At 42.9% G+C, this 13,811-nt stretch overlaps 1 protein-coding gene across 10 annotated transcripts in view; it reads right to left on the bottom strand.

Moving 5' to 3' along the window:
- The window catches only part of CTNND2 (catenin delta 2), a 1,183,649-nt gene that overhangs the window by 276,437 nt on the left and 893,401 nt on the right, over window positions 1–13,811 (bottom strand). For all 10 annotated transcript variants that reach the window (XM_048839596.2, XM_048839594.2, XM_048839597.2 and 7 more), the window contains one exon: window positions 12,189–12,321. In XM_048839596.2, the coding sequence (XP_048695553.2) occupies window positions 12,189–12,321 (133 nt within the window). The remainder of the gene's footprint in view (window positions 1–12,188; window positions 12,322–13,811) is intronic.

Below are 13,811 nucleotides of genomic sequence, written 5' to 3'. Positions count from 1 at the left end.
ATGTAATGTTAACAGCAAGGTTTACCATGAAAGAGTGTACCCATTGTTCTATAAAATGTGTCTTTTTAAATACCACTGTCCCTTTTTTTTTCTCCACCAGCTGCATGTGTTTCAAGGATCACAGGATCTTCTCCTTCCCAGAGGCTAGCGAAGATTAGAAGGCGAAAAAAATGCACTTGCAATGAAATGTTTTCTGACCTCATGCTGTCCTCCCACACTGACAGAGCACAGATGAATGTGTGGAGGCAGACAATGTCAGAGTGCAGGAAAGCACAAAATGACCGGGAGGAGAGGTGGTGGGCTGAAGAGAGTAAGTGGCAGGCTGAAGGAAGGGCTGAAGCTGATAGATGGCAGCAGCGTGATGAGAGGAGGCAGGATTCAATGCTGATGCTGCTGGAGGATCAAACTAATATGATCCAGCGTATGGTTGAGCTGCAGGAAAGACAGCTGGAGCACAGACTGCCGCTAAGCCCCTGTGTAAACAACCGTCCTCCTCCCCAAGTTCCATAGCCTCCTCACCCAGACACCCAAGAACGCGGTGTGGGGGCCTCCAGCCAAGCAGCCACTCCACCCCAGAGGATTGCCCAAGCAACAGAAGGCTGGCATTCAAGAAGTTTTAAAGTTTTAAAGTGCTGTGTGGCCTTGTCCTTCCCTCCTCCACCATCCCACCCAGTGCTTCCCTCCTCTACCACCCTTCCTGGGCTACCTTGGCAGTTATCCCCCTATTTGTGTGATGAATGAATAAAGAATGCATGAATGTGAAGCAACAATGACTTTATTGCCTCTGTAAGCGGTGATCGAAGGGGGAGGAGAGGGTGATTAGCTTTCAGGGAAGTAGAGTGAACCAAGGGGCGGGGGATTTCATCAAGGAGAAACAAACAGAACTTTCACACCGTAGCCTGGCCAGTCATGAAACTGGTTTTCAAAGCTTCTCTGATGAGCACCGCGCCCTCCTGTGCTCTTCTAACCACCCTGGTGTCGGGCTGTGCGTAACCAGCAGCCAGGCGATTTGCCTCAACCTCCCGCCCCGCCATAAACGTCTCCCCCTTACTCTCACAGATATTGTGGCGTGCACAGCAACCAGTAGTAACAGTGGGAATATTAGTTTCGCTGAGGTCTAACCGAGTCAGTAAACTGCGCCAGCACACTTTTAAATGTCCAAAGGCACATTCTACCACCATTCTGTGCTTGCTCAACCTGTAGTTGAAGAGATCCTGACTACTGTCCAGGCTGCCTATGTATGGCTTCATGAGCCATGGCATTAAGCGGTAGGCTGGGTCCCCAAGGATAACTATAGGCATTTCAACATCCCCAACGGTTATTTTCTGGTCTGGGAAGAAAGTCCCTTCCTGCAGCTTTTGAAACAGACCAGAGTTCCTGAAGATGCGAGTGTGATGTCCTTTTCCCGGCTATCCCATGCTGATGTTGGTGAAACGTCCCTTGTGATCCACCAGTGCTTGCAGCACTATTGAAAAGTACCCCTTGCGGTTTATGTACTCGCCGTCTTGGTGCTCCGGTGCCAAGATAGGGATATGGGTTCCGTCTATGGCCCCACCACAGTTAGGGAATCCCATTGCAGCAAAGCCATCCACTATGACCTGCACATTTCCCAGGGTCCCTACCCTTGATATCAGCAGATCTTTGATTGCGTTGGCTACTTGCATCACAGCAGCCCCCACAGTAGATTTGTCCACTCCAAATTGATTCCCGACTGACCGGTAGCTCTGGCGTTGCAAGCTTTCACAGGGCTATTGCCACTTGCTTCTCAACTGTGAGGGCTGCTCTCATCTTGGTATTCTGGTGCTTCAGGACAGGGGAAAGCAAGTCACAAAGTTCCATGAAAGTGCCCTTACGCTTGCAAAAGTTTTGCAGCCACTGGGAATCGTCCCAGACCTGCAACACTATGGGGTCCCACCAGTCTGTGCTTGTTTCCCAGGCCCAGAATCGGTGTTCCACGGCATGAACCTGCCCCATTAGAACCATGATGCCCACATTGCCAGGGCCCATGCTTTGAGAGAAGTCTGTGTCCATGTCCTCATGACTCTCGTCACTGCACTGACGTCGCCTACTCGCCCGGTTTCGCTTTGCCAGGTTCTGATGCTGCATACACTGCTGGATAATGCGCGTGGTGTTTAATGTGCTCCTAATTGCGAAAGTGATCTGAGTGGGCTCCATGCTTGCCGTGGTATGGCGTCTGCATGGAAAAAAGGCGCGGAATGACTGTCTGCCATTGCTCTGACGGAGGGAGGGGCGACTGACAACATGGCTTATAGGGTTGGCTTACAGGGAATTAAAATCAACAAAGGGGGTGGCTTTACATCAAGGAGAAACAAAAACAACTGTCACACAGAATGACCCCCTCAAGGATTGAACTCAAAACCCTAGGTTTAGCAGGCTAATGCTCAACCCACTGAGCTATCCCTTCCCCTCGTATTCCAGGCAGGACTGAATCTTCATTAAACTTTTCAAGGTGCCCCTGACAGACCTCACTGAAACAATTGCCGGCTGTTGATTTCACGGAGGGAGGGAGGGGGGAGCAAATGAATACAAAACAAATCTGGTCTATTTCTTGTTTTGATCCACTCCATCTATCTTTTACATCTTTGGCTGGCAGCAGGCAGTGCAGTAAGTCTGCTAGCCATCCTCATCTCCTGGCTGCTCGCCAGAAGACGGTGCAATACGACTGCTGGAAGAACTAAAGAGAATGACCTGGTCAAGTCACTCCTATTTTAGTCCCTGCACCCATGTCTGCCCAGGCGCTCCTGACTGATCATACTGAGGTGGCCAGGAGCACCTCGGACATGATGACGATGGTTATCAGGCCTATTGCACAGTCTGCTGCCAAAAGGCAATGAGCTGCTGCTGTGTAGCAATGCAGTACCACGTCTGCCAGCACCCAGGAGATGTACGGTGACAGTGAGCTGAGCTGGCTCCATGCTTGCCGTGGTATGGCGTCTGCACAGGTAACTCAGGAAAAAAGGCGTGATATGATTGTCTGCCGTTGCTTTCACGGGAGGGGGGGGACTGACGACATGTACCCAGAACCACCCGTAACAATGTTTTTGCCCCATTAGGCATTGGGATCTCAACTCAGAATTCCAATGGGCAACGGAGACTGCGGGAACTGTGGGATAACTACCCACAGTGCAACGCTCCGGAAGTTGACACTAGCCTCAGTACTGAGGAAGCACTCCGCCGAGTTAATGCACTGAATGCACTTAGAGCATTTTGTGAGGGGACACACACAATTGACTATATAAAAACGATTTCTAAAAAAAAGACTTCTATACGTTCGACCTAATTTCGTAGTGTAGACATACCTTAAGACTGTCAGCACTCAAGTGGTTTAGATTGTGTCCACACTGCAAAGTGGGCAGGTTTCAGCCCTACTTAAAGAGGATTCTGGATTCTGACCCAGACTCCCAGCTGAGCAAGCTAGTCTAGACCTAAAGCACCTTCAAACTCAGGTCAGAGGTTTTTCTGTAAGGATAGTAGGAGGGACTAAGGCTCAAATCTGGGTAAGAGCCTGGGTTTGCTATGCATTGTACATATACCCTTAGAAACGAAGAAGTTAATGAAATATAGTCAGTGCACACTACAAGACAGAGAAAAAACATAGACAATGTTCTGAAGTAATTTTAAAGGACAGATAAAAGAAAGCTGCAGGAAAACCTCTAAATAAAGATTTAAGGCAAAATCATTAATTTGGGGAATAATGGGATGTGGGAAAATAAATGCATCCAACATATATTCATGCTCTCTTTATTCAGTATTGCATTGTCATAAAATAAAATCAGTACTGCTGCTTTATTTCTAAGATAGTGTGCTGTAAGAGAGCAAATACATATGCCCTCCTAGATAAAAAGGAGGTTGTTAGCTCCAGCAGTATTTATTAAGGACAGAAGGAAAGGCAATAAGAAGGTGAGTTCAATAGTCACTACCCCTTTATTTCACATCCTTGCACAAATGCTGGTATGAAATCTTCAGGCACTAAGTATTACAGTTGTTATAGCTTTGATAGCTGAAATTAATTTCCCAGCTTACAGAAAGGAGTCACTGGAGCCAAAACCCTCAGTGACCTGTTATACCTTTGCAGCTGATGGCCGGTTGCCATTTTCCATCAGAGCAAAATGGTGTTGGTGTGTGAAACTGCACAGTTCAATCCCTTTATATGGTGACCTCATACAAAGGCGTTAGATGTCTTTAAAGCAAGAGAAATTGCTTTAGAAGAATGAATCCTGTGTTTCATAGAAAGTGCTCTTTTAAAAAAAAGTTCTCTGCTGACTACTTTAAAATGCTCCTCTCTTTCTACCTCTCCTGCTTCTTCTCTCTGGTGGTCTAGGACCGGCTCCTCTCTGTCTCTACACACAAATGCACCACTGTTGGTGTGAGAGCCTTCTCCTCAGCAGCAATTGCCATCTGGAAGAGTCTTCCTGTGTCTTTCCGCCTCATCAACTCTCCATTTGTTTTCAAATCTCAGCTGAAAACATATCTTTTCTCCCTTGCCGTTGCCTCTTAATTGCGCTCTCCACAGCCACTATTTATCAATGAACATCTATAATTGTCTCATTTAACTCTCTGAAGTATTCTGGGATGCAGATTCTATTAGAGATGCAGTTGTATTTTTTCTGTATGTTCTGTCCTCACCAATCCAGGTGAGACTTCACACTGGGGGTTGATCACCACCCACTAGGAGAGAAAATCCATCTGTCAGTCACAGTCACATAAATGAGGCTCCCCCAGTTCTCCTCTGGTGATTCTGAGAGAATCTAAAGAGTTAGGACAGGAGCAGAGGACTAGAAGAAGCACCACTGACCGAAGAGTTAATGAACTCTTTATATGACCCATTGTCAGCCATAGTTAAAGAGACTCAGCTATTAGAGGAGAGACGTATCAGAGGGGTAACTGTGTTAGTCTCCTCCTTGTTCTATTAGAGGAGAGAGGCATCTATGCAAAAGTGCAATTTGAGGGAACCTTTGGGTAAAAGCTGCATCTTCAGAAATGGAAACATTCAACTAATCATGCTTTAAAAAAAAACCCAAGCCTTGATTTTAATTTTTTAAAATGTTGCAAAGAAGAGAAATGAAAACAGTAACACCATTTTCTTCTATATAAAATTCACAATTATTTATCTCACTCCAATATTTATATACCCTTATGAAAGTTGGAAGGGAAAAAATGAAAACCCTACCCTAAAAATACAAAAGCAATAGACATGAGTGCTCTGTGAATGCACAAATGGCTTTTGACACCTATGCAACCCCCTGAGGCTTCCTCCCATGAAACAGTAATCCTCTTTGCAGAATGTCCTTTTAGCGGACAGGACAAGGGCATCTGCAGATACCTCTGGATAAGATAATAGTTACCAGGTTAAAGAGGCAGGTATTCAAAGCTTAAGCCTTTTTCTTGTTCTTGACAAAAAGAACGATAAGGACTTTGGATTCATGAAAAAATACAGTTTTATTTAAAGGGACTCTATCAACTTAAAATTACACTTTTGTATGAAAGCCATTTTTATTTACTATGGTTACAAGTAAAACCCAAGGTTACTGTAACTGAAAAAGATTAGAGAAAAATATTTTATTTTTCCCAGTTTTGTTTACTGTATTCATTTGACATTTCTAATATAGCCAGTTCAATGTTTTCTTCTGCACAGTCAATACATTTCTCCTGTTTTTTTGTGTTTTTTCACACAGCAACCGGGGAGAGAAATTTCTTTGTATAAAAGAGTAAACCATAATTGTAAATCCACAAATATTGGCTGGAGTCTTAAGAACAAGCGTAGTACCTGCAATTATTATTTTTTTAACTGACTAGTTTTTAAGTGGACACTGTCTTTCTAGAATAAAACATAAAGGGCCCTTATCCCACAAGCAGCTGGAATTAACTTGATGCATGTCAGTAGTCTCATTGAACTCACACATGGCTGGGGACCAAAGATCTTATAACCATCTAAAGTACAAAGCAGACATTGTGAAGGGGTGGTTGGGCTAGGATGAATGATTATTAATAAAACCGTCTCTTTTAGATGGAAAATATGGTATAAATTATACTCCAATCCAGATGCTATCTAAATTTAAATGGTCATAACAAGTTTTTGAATGAGTACCCTAAAGCATCTTTCTTGTAACTGCAGTGTGGCAGCAGGTTGTATAGCACCACAGGCGTAGCAAACTCTGCAAGAGAGATTCTGTGCATTTTCCAGTCTTGTTTCACTCTGGCTCTGAAGATGACACCAAGAGCTGAAACATTATTTCATAGATAGATTTTAAGGTCAAAGGGGCCATTATGATAATCTAAGTCTGGCCTCCTGCATAGCACAGGCCATAGAATTACATCCACTCATTCTTTGGATTCATTTTTTTGTTTTAGATATGCCCATACAATGCTCTGGGGACATACACATTAAAAATAATAACAAACCTTACAAATGAATCAGTAAGCCTTTATGGATTCACCTTCTCCATGTAGTCTACCAGGAGTCATAAATATCACCTCCTTCATTCATATTTTCCCTAACCCACTCCCTTCTCAAAATCCCCAAACACCATCTGGGCCATGTTCTTGCTACTGCAACACAAGCCGTTTGTACCTCTTTAAACCTATTTATTTAATAAAGTAGAGTAGTAATTTTCTCCTTTCCAATGGATTTGGATTTGTGTTGAATTTGGATTTCTTGCATTATATTTGGGGATCCAAAGACTTAAACCATTAATTCCAAAGATGTTGCAAGTTGTAGAGTGAAAATCATTTTCTGGGTGTGCCTGGCTGTGCCCTTCCCTCTCCTGTACACTCGACTGAAACCTTTCCATTTCCTTGTAACTGTACAGAACCATGCAGCTAATCTTATTGATGAGCGAGTCTAATGTTAATCCTGGCTAATTCAACAGGCAAGACATTTAGACAGGGAAAACAAGTTCTATAATCATTTGAAAAATACAAATGCATTATATCTGGGGAGGATGAATGAGTCCAATTCTGTTCGCAGGTACCCTTGTTTAGGTCCAGATTCAGCAAGCTACTTATATGCACACCTAAAGCCCGGTCTACACTAGAAAATTAGGTTGGAATAACTACATTATGCAGGGCTGTGAAAAATCCACACCCCAGAGTGGCAAAGTTAGCAGACCTAAGTCCACATGTAGACAGCACTAGGTTGCTGCAAGAATTCTTTAGTTGACCTATCTACAGCCTCTTGGGGAGGAGGATTACCAATGCTGATGGCTGCAACACTGCAACTGTGCCACTGTAGTGTTGTAAATGTAGACATACCCTAACTGTAAGCACATGATTAATCCCAAATAAGTGAGTGGGACTACTCATTATCTTATAGATAGGCACATGATTAGGAAACTTGCGAAATTGGAGCCTGAGATCTGAAGTAATATATAGTTTTATTTATAGCACTTTGAGTTCCTTCAACAGAAACAGATTGACAGAGCCAGAAGAAAAGGAGTACTTGTGGCACCTTAGAGACTAACCAATTTATTTGAGCATAAGCTTTCGTGAGCTACAGCTCACTTCATCGGATGCATACTGTGGAAGATCTTTGTGTGTATAAAAAGATCTGTGTAGAAGATCTTTTTATACACACAAAGCATGAAAAAATATGAACCAGAAGAGTACCCAGAAGTTACCTACTACAGGACAGGCCCAACAAAGAAAATAACAGAATGCCACTAGCTATCACCTTCAGCCCCCAACTAAAACCTCTCCAACGCACCATCAAGGATGTACAACCTATCCTGCAGGACGACCCATCACTCTCACAGATCTTGGGAGACAGGCCAGTCCTTGCTTACTGACAGCCCCCCAACCTGAAGCAAATACTCACCAGCAACCACACACCACACAACAAAACCACTAACCCAGGAACCTATCCTTGCAACAAAGCCCGTTGCCAACTGTGTCCACATATCTATTCAGGGGACACCATCATAGGGCCTAATCACATCAGCCACACTATCAGAGGCTCGTTCACCTGCACATCTACCAATGTGATATATGCCATCATGTGCCAGAAATGCCCCTCTACCATGTACATTGGTCAAACTGGACAGTCTCTATGTAAAAGAATAAATGGACACAAATCAGATGTCAAGAATTATAATATTAAAAAACCAGTCGGAGAACACTTCAATCTCTTTGGACACTCGATTACAGACCTAAAAGGGGCAATTAACTTAGGCTTGAATAAAGACTGGGAGTGGATGGGTCATTACACAAAGTAAAACTATTCCCCCCACCCCCCACTGTTCCTCACACGTTCTTGTCAACTGCTGGAAATGACCCACCTTGATTAACTTGACTACAAAAGTTTCCCTCCCACCCCACTCTCCTGCTGGTAATAGCTCACCTTACCTGATCATCCTTGTTACAGTGTGCCTGGTAACACCCATTGTTTCATGTCCTCTGTGTATATAAATCTCCCCACTGTATTTTCCACTGCATGAATCCGATGAAGTGAGCTGTAGCTCACAAAAGCTTACGCTCAAATAAATTTGTTAGTCTCTAAGGTGCCACAAGTGCTCTTTTTCTTTTTGAGTTCCTTCCGGTGATCTATAAAACCCTGATTCAGCAAAGTATTTAAGCACATACTTAATTCTAAGCATCAGAGTAATCCCATCCCCATTTGGGCAAAGTCTTGAGCCTAAAGCACACACATAGCTTGTGCTTAGGTGCTTTGCTGAATCATGACCTTGCAGGATATGTCCACACTGCATCTGGGAACAAGTCTCTCAACCCAAACAGCCTTAGAATCATAGAATCATAGAAGATTAGGCTTGGAAGAGACCTCAGGAGGTCATCTAGTCCAACCCCCTGCTCAAAGCAGGACCAACACCAATAAATCATCCCAGCCAGGGCTTTGTCAAGCCAGGCCTTAAAAACCTCTAAGGATGGAGATTCTACCACCTCCCTAGGTAACCCATTCCAGTGCTTCACCACCCTCCTAGTGAAAAAGTTTTTCCTAATATCCAACCTAAACCTCCCCCACTGCAACTTGAGACCATTACTCCATGTTCTATCATCTGGTACCACTGAGAACAGTCTAGATCCATCCTCTTTGGAACCCCCTTTCAGGTAGTTGACAGCAGCTATCAAATCCCCCCTCATTCTTCTCTTCTGCAGAGTAAACAATCCCAGTCCCCTCAGCCTCTCCTCATAAGTCATGAGCCCCAGCCCCCTAATCAATTTTGTTGCCCTCCGCTGGACTCTCTCCAATTTGTCCACAGCCTTTCTGTAGTGGGGTGCCCAAAACTGGACGCCATACTCCAGATGTGGCCTCACCAGTGGCGAATAGAGGGTATAATCACTTCCCTCGATCTGCTGGCAATGCTTCTACTAATGCAGCCCAATATGCTGTTAGCCTTCTTGGCAACAAGGGCACACTGATGATTCATATCCAGCTTCTCGTCCACTGTATTCCCCAGGTCCTTTTCTGCAGAACTGCTGCTTAGCCAGTCGGTCCCCAGCCTGTAGCGGTGCATGGGATTCTTCTGTCCTAAGTGCAGGACTCTGCACTTGTTCTTGTTGAACCTCATCAGATTTCTTTTGGCCCAATCCTCCAATTTGTCTAGGTCACTCTGGACCCTATCCCTACTCTCCAGCATATCCCATCATCCAGATCATTAATAAAGATGTTGAACAAAACTGGCCCCAGGACCAACCCTTGGGCACTCCACTTAATACCGGCTGCCAACAAGACATTGAGCCGTTGATCACTACCCATTGAGACCAACAATCTAGCCAGCTTTCTATCCACCTTATAGTCCATTCATCCAATCATACTTTTTAAACTTGCTGGCAAGAATACTGTGTGGGAGACCGTATCAAAAGCTTTGCTAAAGTCAAGATATATCACATCCACCACTTTCCCCATATTCACAGAGCCAGTTATCTCATCATAGGAGGCAATCAGTTTGGTCAGGCATGACTTGCCCCGCTGAATCCATGTGGACTGTTCCTGATCACCTTCTTCTCTTCCAAGTGCTTCAAAATGGTTTCCTTGAGGACCTGCTACATAAGGCTGACCGGTCTGTAGTTCCTCAGGTTCTCCTTCTTCCCTTTTTAAAAGATGGGCACTATAGTTGCACTAAATATGGGCACCAGTGCACTAAAAACAGCAGCGTGAACAGCGGGGCTTGGGCTGGAGTTCAGGTTCTCAAGCGCAGGGATTCAGGTAGGGTTGACAGCCTGAGCTGCAGCCTAAGTGAGTCTAGGAGTCTAGGAGTCCACACTGTTATTTTTAGTGTGCTAGCTTGAGCCCTGTTAGCATGAGTCTGTCTAGCCAGGTTGGGAGGCTCTCTCCCAGCTGCACTGCAGACGTGCCCATAAAGCACATTTCATTCAAGGGAATCAGAGTGCTATAAATAAGAGCTTTCCGGTACTTATACATATGATCATTAATAAGGAGCTTGCTCACTTTGCGTCCTTTAGGTTAAAAACTCTTCATAAAGCAAAAGAAAAGGAGACAGATTCCACTGTTTGTTAGCAAGATCTATAGCACCACCAGCAGCAGTTTGAAAGCATATTCTCATGAGCACTGTTTTTAAAAAATGATTTGTCTTGCCCTCAAATGCATCTTGCTTGTTGCAGAGGTAGAAATCTATCAAGGGCCTCGAGAAGAACCAATAAAGGGAAAAACACGTCACCATCACCAGCAAAATCTCTTATTTTATTTGTTATCCTTTTTTGGCAGCAAAATATAAGAGTGGTGCTGAGCACTGTGGTACTTTATACTTTATCAGTACACACAAAATATACAAAGAACAACAAGCTCATTACTCTGAAAGCTTAAACTATAGTCAAAGATTGATGTCCTAATCAGACAGGTCAGACCTACAACAGCCTATCTCTTAAGGGATTTTCCATACACAGTTGGCAACAAAACAAACAACTTTCTTCCCTTCAGTTGGACAGCTGCCCAAGGGCTCCCCATGCATGGCTAACAGGAGGAAGCAGTGGTTGTACAATGAATAAATTGCTATAATCATGTAACTGTCTTTCTGGGAAACCTGAAGAGATGAATCAAGACTGAGCAGCGGAGATGGAATGAGAGAAAAGGGTAAGAAGGGTGTGGGAGGGGGTACATCTAGGCTTATAGCAGTTATGACCTCTTTTGAGACAGAGAAAAATATTTTATTTTAACTCTCCTATAATTTATGTTTGGATCTCAAAAAATCACGGAACAGTTCCTTGGACCAATGCAATCTTTTTAGGCTGTTCTGAAAAAGCTTTCCCATCTGGGAATTCCATATGTATGGAGGAATCCCAGGGTGGAGTACAGCTCATATAGGGGGCTCTTCCGTTGAGCATGGTGGAGGGAGGAGTGTTTGGAGTGTACTGCACTGGGATAATTTTAGAGCACCTCTGTGGCTGTTTTAAATTTCCGGCAGGAGCTGAGCTGGCTACCAGCAGCCACTGAGATCAAGGGAGCACAGAGGTCTCTCTCCCCCACCAATGCCAAGTGCGGGCCAGCGAGGGCTGAGGATCTGGGACTATGGTTTTTGTGAAGTTTTAGATAGAAATTGTACTGAGCCATCTGCTTTTTATTTTTTATTTTTGTTAGAATTATTTCCTAAAAATTGGGTGAAATAATGAAATAATAAGTTTGGTTTTTGCAGGCTAAAAATCTTGGGCCAAATCTTGAAGTTCTTGTTTGGGCAAATCTCTGATTCAACTCAATGGAATTACTCCTGATTTACACTAGTATAAATGAAAACAGAGTTTGGGCTCAGAACCCTTTTTATTGCCCCATGTTTTGTGTTCTTGTTTCTATTAGGAATGTAGTACACATTACACATTTATTTATGTATTTCAGCTTTTTCTTTTATTTAGGTCCCAATCTTGTTTCTATTTAAATCAAAAGCAAAATTCCTATGACTTCTATGGAAGCCAGATCATGCCATTACTTGCTTATTGGACACCTAGGCTGCCACAACATTTGAATACCTCACATTCAATTTAAAATAATCAAATCCAAACAAATGAATCATCCAAGGGGCTGATTCAATAAAATTTTATGTAACTCACCTTCTGTAATGGTAGTGATTATTTAAAAGCTTGAATATACAGGTTATATGCATATATACATGATTTCTCTTGACGTTCTTTTTCAAATTATACAAAATTTCTGGTGGTAATTAGCAGACAAAGCCATTTTAAAAGAAAATCTCAAAGTGTCTTACCTCTGCTTTTATTTTATTGTCTCCAAAACAGAGATGCTGCAAGTAGGCTGCAGCATTGGACTGTACTGAAGGGAACTGATGCTGTAACATCTGTATAACTTCAGGAAGTTCTGGATCTCTCCATCCAAACTCTCTGTACACAAAGAAACAAGAGTATCCTCAGCAAAGAACCTGACAACAGTGAATACATGTATTAAATGTGGCAATGATTCACCCACCAATACAGTTAGAAATGTATAGATAAAACCCTGGGTTTTTGTTTGTTTGTTTTTTTTTTTTTTGTTATTTTCAATGCCGGAAAGAATATGAACATAGAACTTCCCCCCTTTTTACTTCTACCATTCTAACACAACTTTATAGAATTGTAGGTTTAATCTGAATTATTTATTCTTTCATCAAAGGCCCTTCTAAGTTTTAACATAATCTAAATCCAATGCACTACAGGAAACTCTCATAAAGATGAAATGAAGAAAGAAAACTAATTATACACACATGTGCACACATGCGTACTTAATTAAAATTGGAAATGTTAGGCTTAAATATTACTGACTGCAGAAAAGATTCATTTAATTACTATAATCATTATGTGACAAAATTGATATCTAATACAGAAAACAACCATGTACTGTGTCTTTTGTTCACTGTATCCAGGTACAATGTAAATTAAAAAGCAAAACTAATGCACCAAAATCACACAGCTGATATCTTTTACATCTTTGCAAATATATGCCTAATTGAAACTAACTCTGCAAATGTCTCTCAAATGTACAGTCTTGATCCTGTGAGGAGCTGAGCATCCTTAGAGCCAAATGAAGATGGGATTTGAGGATTTCAGATCATCTCAGCACATGTTCAGCATCTTGCAGAACTGGGCTCTAAAGGAATACTTCAAATCAGGTACAACTTTGTCTCTGCACTCAAGGGAATAGTGCCCAGGAAAACTGCCCTGATTTTGTGTCTCAGGAGTCAGATGTATGTGCAGCATCTCCGAATTAAATGAAGAAATCTCACATGCCTTTAATTCTTAGGGCTGAATTTTTCCCTCATATAAACACCCACATTTTCCACTGACTTTAGCAGGATTTGTGCATGTGAAATCTGACAGTAGAACATGGCTTTCAAGCTGAAATTCACACAATACTGGCACAGAGCCTGAGTAAAATGGGCTTAGTGTGAGGGAATGGTGCAAAGGTTGAGGAAAACCATATCTGCCCTCTGATCAGGACACAGCGTGTAGAGAAGTTGCATAGGCCCTTTGTTGTAGCCACTCCAGCCACTGAGGCTTGGGATTACTGGACACCCATTATCTGGAACCACTGCTCCTCACTTGGTTTGCTGCCAAACAGTCCATCTGCCCTGACCTACGAGGACCAGTGCCCAGTTCTACCTTGTATAAAGGATTCAGAGATACATACCATTCACTTCCTTCTTCCTAAATCATAGTGACTCTGCTGAACCGAGACCTACCATACCATGTTGGGTGAATTCGCTCAGTTTGAGTAAAACTTTCAGTATACCTGCAGTCTGTCTTTAGCAAAATCAGACAGCTCACGCTTACAGTACAAGTTCCCCAAAATGAACTGAAGCAATAACAATGCATACTGCAAAACAAGATTGATCCTG

The sequence above is a fragment of the Caretta caretta genome, chromosome 2, assembly GCF_965140235.1.
Source record: "Caretta caretta isolate rCarCar2 chromosome 2, rCarCar1.hap1, whole genome shotgun sequence".
NCBI lineage: Eukaryota > Metazoa > Chordata > Testudines > Cheloniidae > Caretta > Caretta caretta.
The sequence above is the reverse complement of the archived record's forward strand: the minus strand, read 5'-3'. Positions and strand labels throughout refer to the sequence as shown.